The 9,381-nt window shown below is 36.0% G+C and overlaps 1 protein-coding gene across 1 annotated transcript; it reads left to right on the plus strand.

Moving 5' to 3' along the window:
* The first annotated feature begins 6,554 nt into the window (after positions 1-6,554).
* LOC18439226 (zinc-finger homeodomain protein 2) lies at positions 6,555-7,112 on the plus strand. The gene has a single exon (XM_006849397.3). It carries the CDS (start codon positions 6,555-6,557, stop codon positions 7,110-7,112), a length of 558 nt encoding a protein of 185 aa, XP_006849460.1.
* The last annotated feature ends 2,269 nt before the right edge of the window (positions 7,113-9,381 follow it).

Consider the following 9,381-nt stretch of genomic DNA (forward strand, 5'->3'; position numbering starts at 1 on the left):
ATCTAGGATTTTTTGATATATAGAAAAATTATATAGAGCTTTCCTTTCAAAAATCTCAAAAGATTTGGGGCTTTCTACATGATTGAAGCTAATGTTCTCCAATGAAGTTGGAAAGATGTTATTCTTATCAGAAATGAGAAATGATGGAAGATAAAATAGTTCCCACATACGTAACTGTGTTTTTTTTTCCTTGTTCCTAATCCACAAGTTAGTTAACTTGGAAAGAACTATTATCAAAAAAAAAATCTGCATAGTGGTTTCATATGATGTGCCACGTGGTTTTTTCCTTTTTTTTTAAGGGTTTCCTACAAAAATGTTGGTGTTGATTTATTTCTGATTTTTTGCAATGTTGCTTTTATTTTTTTGAAGTTTGGTATTTTTTTTTTATTCACACATAAACCGAAAGACTAGGCTTCCCAACACTTTGCAGTGCCGAGAAGCCACCAATCCTCACTGCCTGGGGCTTTGCTCATTGCTCTCTTCTTCAAAACCTCCTCCCTCTTGTTCTTGGAAGCACAATTTACTTCAATTGTTGCTTCGTGACCAACCATATTAATGCGCAATCCTGAAGTTAGTTGTTTTGCTCTTCAAAACCAAATCTTTCATCTCTATATATATATATATACCAAATCTTTCAACTCTATATATATATATATATATGTATTACAACACTAATCCAGGCGAAGAATTAGATTAGTCTTGGGAGATTTTCAATCCAGATCGACAAATTTTCACACTAGTAATATTTATAAATGGGGCATGGTAAATTATCTTCCATGAGAGAGAAACTGAGTAACTCATGCAGTAATTTAAAACTTTGGATCTGGTTCGCAAATGCATCTCTAGAGGCCGAATTATGGGCAATTTAGATCAGCCTAGAAGACAATAACATATAAACATAATAGAGCTTGCGGCAATTTTGAGGGCCACACGCTTAAATTGCTCACCTCTAAAACCCAAACCGACCAACAACTTTGATCCGGATTGGAGTTTTCTGATCGAGATCGAGAGTGAGGGCAATTGGGAGTGACGAGGGATTTGGATATGAAGAAAGGCAAATATGGGAGTGGGGATGTAGCCCTCTGCTGCAGCAGTTGACTGTGCTGACGTGGAAACATCGAATCTTCCCGTGTTTAGGAATAATAAAACCCTAACCACAATTTCTCCACCTTTTGCACCAATCCTTCCGTATGCGAAACACGATATGAAAGTACGGCTGGTTCGGCCCCCCTAAACCACCTTTCCTTCCCCGTAACGTCAAATCGAAAGATAAAAAAAGGCCAAAAGCTTTAAATAAGGCCAGGGCTTAATGAAAATTTTTTTAAAAATAGATTATATACAATGGGATTATTTATTTATGATATAGAGCAGTCCCAATCATTTAACTCTTTCATATGGATTTTGATAACAAGGATATGTCGTAAGGTTTGAAAAAAAAAAATTTGAACTTTGAACTTGGTTAATGTAATAAATATAGCTACCCAATTCAGATCTAATGGTCTAGATTAATTATGACCATTTTGTACCAAAGATAAATAATCTTATTGTATGCTTTCTTTATAAAAAATAAAGTTGTCTAAAATCTCATAGAAAAATGGCGGCTCTAGCAATCGAATTTTTTCAAAAACTTATCCTATTGATCTTGACTATTATGGATGAAAACAAAATTAGTAATTTCAAGTTTTAAAATAATGTATTTTGTAATATATTATCTAGTTGGTCGATTTGTTTATGGATCTGCAAGATCTTTACTACTTTTTTAGCTACAACTCACAATTAGTGGTAGAAATAAATGTAGTTCTCTCGTAAGAGTTTCAAAGCTGGAAGTGTGTTTCCAAAAGAGATTATAAGGTGAGGCTTTTACTTTTTTTCCATAAGGCCTAAGGCCTTATAGAAATTGCATCCAAACTAAAAAGCACCAATCAAAAGTCAAGTTGATCCTAGTCGGTAGTCACTTGACTATATGTGTGTTTTAACTTAGGATGTGGTTTGTATAGAGCCTACTTTCAAATAGTATTGAAAAATGTAGTTTCAATACTGAAAATCTTTGTGACAGCCTTAAAATATATTTGTATCTTTATTTATAAAGTTTAAAGTTTCAAAAATAGTGTAGATCGGCAGATCCATGAAAACTTGAAAATCTTGAAAATTGACGGTCCAAAAATACTTTACAAAATACACATTTTCAAAACTTGAAATCCATTTTTTTTCTCATGTCCATGCATCTTGGTGTTGAGATGATTAATTTGATGATATTTGAGTATCAAAACAACCACTTCTAATGAAATTTTTGAGGTAGACTCCAATTTGATTGTTTAAAGCCTCGGTTATATATAAATTTTTCCCTCAACTTATTTGGACTTTTTTGTGTTTTTCTTTTAGTTCGGTTTAGTTTTTCCATTTTGGTTTTAACCATTTTATTCAACTTTTTTTATGCTTTAGGGCTTTATTGGTACATTACTTGGGCAAGTCCACTAAAATTCGCCCAAAGTAACTCAACTCAAACCATGGCCGAGTTCTAGAACTTTGTAACAACGGCTCTCTCTATCTCTCTCGCTAAAAAAAATTTATTTCCACCTATTTCACCTTCAAATCACTTACCACTACATTTAAAATCAATCCCTCCTTTCATCACATGAATGGATGAATTTAAATTTTAAAAGAAGACCCCATAATATTGATAAGGAGGAAAGGACCACAATCGGCACCCTGGTTTTTGCGATGCCACGCAAGTATGGGTAGGACTAAAGAAAATGTAAAGCTAAAGTATATAAAGAGATTATTTATTTCGGGTATAAAGAGATGACAATTATTCTGCCTATCACATTTCAAACAGGTGAAATATTATTGATTAGACTCAAAGTTTACAAAATAATTGTCGACTTTCATAACACACCCAAATCTATCTAATTTAACATCCAATAGCCGGAAGTGTGGCTTTATTATAATAAAAATAAATTATCTTACAATATACAATCCTCAATAAAAGGGAGCTAAAATTTCAACCCATTCACAGGGCGCATATGGCAATCCTTAGTGATAAATATATTGATGTCTCAAGAGGAGGCAAAATGCCATATAACATGCTACATGGTGTATACTATTAAGGCACTGCATGCAATGTCTACCATCTCTATCGAACAAGGGGTGGTCGCGACGAGCCTTTTCTAAGCTTGAGTGGACAATGCGGACCACAATTCATCTGCACCTTCCGTATTGAGATTGTACAGTGGATAATGATTACATGCACTACATACGAAAAAACAACAATATATGCATTTTGGTACATTATCCCTTCCCTTCTCATAAGAATGAAACTTGAGATGCAATACTATTAAAATACTATTAAAACCCAGTTGCTACCGTCCGGACCCAAGCCCGATTCCTATTACACAACAAATATATACAAAGAATGTTTACCAGAACTTCCCTTTTAGATAAGTAAGAAAAAATGAGCTATTGGCAATAATGCACACCTCAGAAACTCATAGGAAAAGATATTGTTATTGTTAGGATTTAAGAACCTTCTTAAAAGTAGAAACAAGAATCCCAAAAGTTGGATCTCATTAGGAACATGTATTTATCCTGTTAGAAACAAAATAGGCGAGAGTACGAACCATAATACGAGAAATAAGGCATTAACACACACACCACAAGAGCACAAAGATTTACATGACCCACCATAATAATGCTTCTCTCGCTATGAAGCTCTTTCTCTCTAAGGGGAGGTCTTGCCTCTCATGCACATGAGGCCCTTGCCTCTCTCCTTCCAGAGAAAGCCAACTTTCCCATATGGTGACCCCAATAGGGCACATGTTTTCTTTCACCTTTCATCCCATATATAGAACGTTAGGAATCCAGACTAAATATGAAACTTCCTATAGATGTTATATATATCTCAAGAACCAAAAGATATACCCAAGATTCTTAATTTTTTTGGATTTCTATTTTCTTTAGGAAACTTATCAATATCAATCTCAATCCTACATAATATGAGATTTCTTTATGTGGGTGACTTTTGGATATCACCATATCTAACAACCTCCACCTGGATATCAAAATCACTTGTTCACTATACCAACATCCAATTGATAGCTTTTATGAAGTCATCATCTTTTGTCAAATAAATTTCTTATAATTATTGCATAAAGAATAGTGTTTGCCATCATATTTTCTCCACCTCAAACAAAACACCCGCGTATTTTGTCACGTGCTTTTCTTCAGCCGAATGCACAAATACTAGCTTTGTACTAAACTATGCACTTTGATACCACTTGTTAGAATTTAAGAACCCTATTAGATGCGGGAACAGAAATACTAAATTTAGATCCCACCAAGAACATGTATTTATCTAACTAGAAATAAAATATGCTAGAGTACGAGCCATAATACGAGAAATAAAGCATAAACACATACACCACAAGAGCACAAAGATTTACGCTGTTCTTCACAAAGGGGTACATCCACCGGCACTGCAAACTGAAATCCATTATACCAATGAATCCCAAAAGTTGGAAACGTGAATCCCAAAAGTTACATCAAAGATTTTGGAAACGTGAATCCCAAAAGTTGGATCCCATCAGGAACATGTATTTATCTAGCTAGAAACAAAATATGCGAGTGTATGAGCCATAATACTAGAAATAAAGCATAAGCACAAATACCATAATAGCACAAAGATTTACATGGTTCACCACAAAGGGTTATATCCACCGGCATGATAAACTGAAATCCATTATACCATTGAAAGTTACATCAAAGATTTTGGAACATAATTACCTCTTTAACTCTTGACAAAACCCAGTTGACCAAACCCCTTTTAGAACCACTCTCTCGATCGGCACCATCTACCATTCCTATTCCACAACTAAACCATTGTCTAGAAAAAGACCATATCTTTTCTCTAAGGGGAGGCTTTATCTCTTATGCACGGAAGGCCCATGGGTCTCTCTCTAGAGGAAGCCTCCTTTCCGAAATGGTGACCCAAATAGTTCACACATATTCTTTCATCTTTCATCCCATTTATATAAAGATAGGAATCCAAACTAAATAGGAAACTTCTTATAGATGGTACATATATCTCAAGAACTACGATATATACCCAAGAGTTCTAATCTTTTTGGATTTTTATTTTTTTTGGAAAACTTATCAATATCAATCTCAATCTCACATAATATGGGATTTCCTTATATGGGTGATTTTTTGATGCCACCATATCCAACAGTTATGATGATAAGCAATCCTTCAAATTGATCCTCTCAACATCGAGACATACATATGAAAAAGTAAAATTTTAAGTTATAAAGTTATTGTATCTTGTAAAGTATTATCTGGATTATCTATTTCCAAAAAATTTGATTGTTTATAGATATGTTGTTCAATCTACCTCATTTTAAAAGCTTTAAATTTCATAATATAAGGGCCAATGGTTTTTAATGGCATCCTAAATGCTTTTCAACCTAAAAGCTTCATCTTTCAGCATACTTGAGATACACCTTATTTCAATTGTTCAAAGTTGGCACTTTATCCAAAGAGATTGTATGTATTATGAAACTATTTATCATTGGTATAAATCACAATTACTACTCGTCATTAAATGTCAAAATAGATGGCTTAAAGCATATTATAAAGTTTGACCAATTTTCTTTTCAACTTTTTGAGTCTAGCCAATAACACTTTTATACCCACACGATTTGAAATTAGATAGAAAGCATGAATATAACCTCCTTGTATGATATGATCTCTTTGTATACTTATGCAAACCTCCGGATGAGTTAATGAATTTTCATAAAAATGGTTCTTCCAACCCCAACACTCCCACTTCCCAATGACTTTCCCCATTCCCAATACCAATTATTGACATTAGCCCCGCATTACAGCTCAATGGCTCCTACCCCTCTCTCTCTCTCTCTCTCTACACCATTCTTCCCCCCCCCCCTCTCTCTCTCTCTTTCTATCCCCGCACATCTCTCTCTTCTCTCTCCCCATGTTATTCTCGACCACCTTCTTTTAGAAAAGTCTTCCCCACATGCTAACAAAGAGAATGTTTTAAATTAAGACATGAAGAATCGCAACCACATACTGGTACAAAGAACCAAGACACCTCCAAACCTTGAATGTTAATTATATGATGAACCCTCACCCTCTCTGTCTCTCTCTCTCAACCTTGAATTTGAATTATATGCTGAATCCTATCTCTCTCTCTCTGTAGGGTAGTCTTGTGTTGTTCAGTCTAGGTCTTACACTCTCCAGTATGTCTCTCCCTCTAGGGTAAGCTTATGTTTGTCAATGACATGATTTCTCTCTATAGAGATAGATAGAGAGAGAGAGTGTAATAGTCAGGGACCTTTTGATCCCTTCAAAGACAAGAGAAGGACATTTTCACCCCTCTTTCTTTCTCACTCTAAAGGATAGCCTCACATTGAGCACAGGACATATTTTGATGCATCAAATAAAACAGAAGATGATGTTTCCACTCACTTTCAGCCCATGTTGTTAGTTTCTCTCTCATATATCAACCCACCTCCCCCATCTTCCTCTCTTTTTCTAAAGGAATGGAAGTTGCACTCACCCACAAGAGAGATGATCACCCCAACACAGCAATCCCATCTTCTTCTTCCACCCCCCATAATGAGCCCATGGTGCTCTACAAAGAGTGCCTCAAGAACCACGCCGCGAGCCTGGGCAGCTACGCGACAGATGGGTGCGGTGAGTTCATGGAAAGTCTCGAGCAATCGGACCGAGGTGGTCTCAAGTGCGCGGCCTGTGGGTGCCACAGAAACTTTCACAGGCGAGTCCCCGTGAGTCCCAAGTCGATTAAGAGAGAGGAGAGAGAAATTTGCTTCTATGTGGATGAAGGCAAGAGAGAGCAGAGAGAAAGAGGAGATGGGGTGATTAGAAAGAGGATTCGGACTCGGTTTTCGGTTGAGCAGAAGGAGAGAATGCTGTGGTTTGCTGAGAAGATGGGGTGGAGGATACAGAAGGATCAGGAGAAGGAGATCCAAGCGTTTTGTGAGGAGATTGGGGTGAGTAGGCAGGTGTTCAAGGTGTGGATGCACAATCACAAGGGGGCAGCTGGTAATAACAACAATGCATCAGATGTTACACAATAGATTTTCATTTTTGGTTTTTTTTTTTTTTGCCCATTTTACTTTCCTCCAGTACAGTGGAAGACTGGGTTTTAGATCTCTCTCTCTCTCTCTCTCATTTGGCCTTGCAAGGATGTTGAGGGAGTGGTATAATCATGATCTCTTTCCATCTCTCTCTCTCTCTGACCTTCAGGCTAATGCAATAGGTTTTGGAAGGAGTTAAAAGAAATCTCTCTCTCTCTCTCTCTCTCTCTCTCTCACACATTTGGCCTTGCAAGGATGTTGAGGGAGAAGTATGATCATGATCTCTTTCCATCTCTCTCTCTCTGACCTTCAGGCTAATGCAATTGGTTTTGGAAGGAATTAAAAGAAATCTCTCTCCCTCTCTCTCTCCCTCTCTCTCTCTCTGTTGAGGACCTTCAGGCTAATATAATTTGATGTTGGAAGGAATTACCTTCAGGCTAATATAATTTGGTTTTTGGAAGGAATTAAGTGAAATGTGTGATTCTCTCTCTCTCTAACCCTCTCTCTTGAGGGCCTCAAGGTTAATGCAATTTCTCTCTCCCTCTCTCTCTCTCTCTCTCTCTCTCTCTCTCGCTTTAGGCGGATAGATTGAGGAACTCCAGACCAGTGTAATTTGGTTTTGCAGAGAGTTTCAGGCAATGAGGTGTGTTAATTATATGCTCTCTCTCTCTATCTCTACACATGCATATTAAGGCTGACACAGATTTCCTCCAATTTTTCCTCTGGGAGTATATAATTATGCGTTAATAAAGCCTCTGCAGCATTTTTCTTTTAATAAGGGGGCAAATTAGGCCTATCTCTCTCGACTTTTATCTCAAAAGACAGATGTGATAAAGCGCTCTCTCTCGTCTTGCCCTTTAAATTTTTTTCCATAAGTTATTATGGCAACTGTGGGCCAACTCCCATCGGTAGTGTTCGTCTTTATCCGTTTCTAGGTAAAGGGCCAAAGGGTTGTCATCATAGTTTTGTTTTTGTGTCTAAAGAGAAAGATGGACGCTCTTATCATGAGGATCCATTGCATTGAGCTCAATCCATTATTTATTGTTTATGCATGGAATAAGAATCTCCCATTTTTGTTGGCTCTTTTTAATGCTCAGGATTAGAGTCTACTAACAATTGGACTTTTTTTTTGTTTTGGGGGGGGGGGGGGATTAGAGTTATGATCTTAACCTAAAAATTGTGCAGCATTTATTTTTTATTATTATTTACTATTAGTGAGATTGAAAGGCACAATGTGCAACAGAAGTATAAGGTGTAGATGACATGTTGTAAAATGCACTATTTTTTAGATTTAAAATCTTTTTATTTTTCATGATCATACAACTCGAAGTCGAAATGATCAATCAAAGGGTTTTTCAACATTAAAACTACCTTTTCTGATGAATTTTTGAGGTACATCCGTAGTTCTACATTATAAAAGGTTGCATCCTTATATAAACTTTTTCCATAATTAAGAATCCTATATTTCCTATTCTGTTTTTCTTTCTTTATATATGTTAACATTAGGAATGGAGGGTAGGAAATCATCTTGAGCTATATTTTCCGTTCTTTCAAACGTGTTGCGCACGAAATGCTAAAATTTTGATATCACGATCATGACTATATAAGAGGGCAACGTGCCCATAAAGAATAAGGAGAAACACTCCTGTACAAATATGAGAAAATCCAAATGATATGCTACTCCCAGGGGAGCATACTGTCCATTTGCTCCCTAGGCTAAGTCGCAAGTTAGGATTGTTTTTTGGGACCCCAAATATTAGGGACGCTACCTATTGAGCATAGCGATAAACCTCTAAAAAATAATTTTTTAGATTGCATATTCTTTGTGCTAAAAAATAATAATATTTCAAAATTGAACAAGGAACGTCCAATTTTCAAAGGGAAACATCTAAGCATTGAATAACTCAAATTCTATTTTTTCATTTGAAGATAATAATGTTATTGTTGGGATGTGAAGCTAAAATCACTCTTAAATGATATTTCCTCTTTATTGATGGGTAATTTCGTCTTGCGAAAAGAGATTTTTATGGAACCCCATAAAAGTGTATTTAAAAAAAAAAAAAAAAAAAAAACAAATGTGTAGAGAAGTTTTGTGAGGTAGAGATTGGGGATTTCTTGAACAAGCCCTAGCACCATAGTGCCCTTATATTAGACCATATTTTATTAGGATTTCCTTACAATGACGTTGTTAGTCTACAGACACAAAGCAGGGAGTCGATCGATGGTGTTATTGTAGTAGAAAATCAATTTGAATTTTATTTATCATTGT

This window comes from Amborella trichopoda, chromosome 4, assembly GCF_054954075.1.
Source record: "Amborella trichopoda isolate Santa Cruz 75 chromosome 4, AtrichopodaSantaCruz75HAP2 v2.0, whole genome shotgun sequence".
In the NCBI taxonomy this organism is placed as follows: domain Eukaryota; kingdom Viridiplantae; phylum Streptophyta; class Magnoliopsida; order Amborellales; family Amborellaceae; genus Amborella; species Amborella trichopoda.

Excerpts from the sequence above, each read along its gene's own strand:
- LOC18439226 (XM_006849397.3), top strand. The coding sequence starts at position 6,555 with ATGGAAGTTGCACTCACCCACAAGAGAGATGATCACCCCAACACAGCA.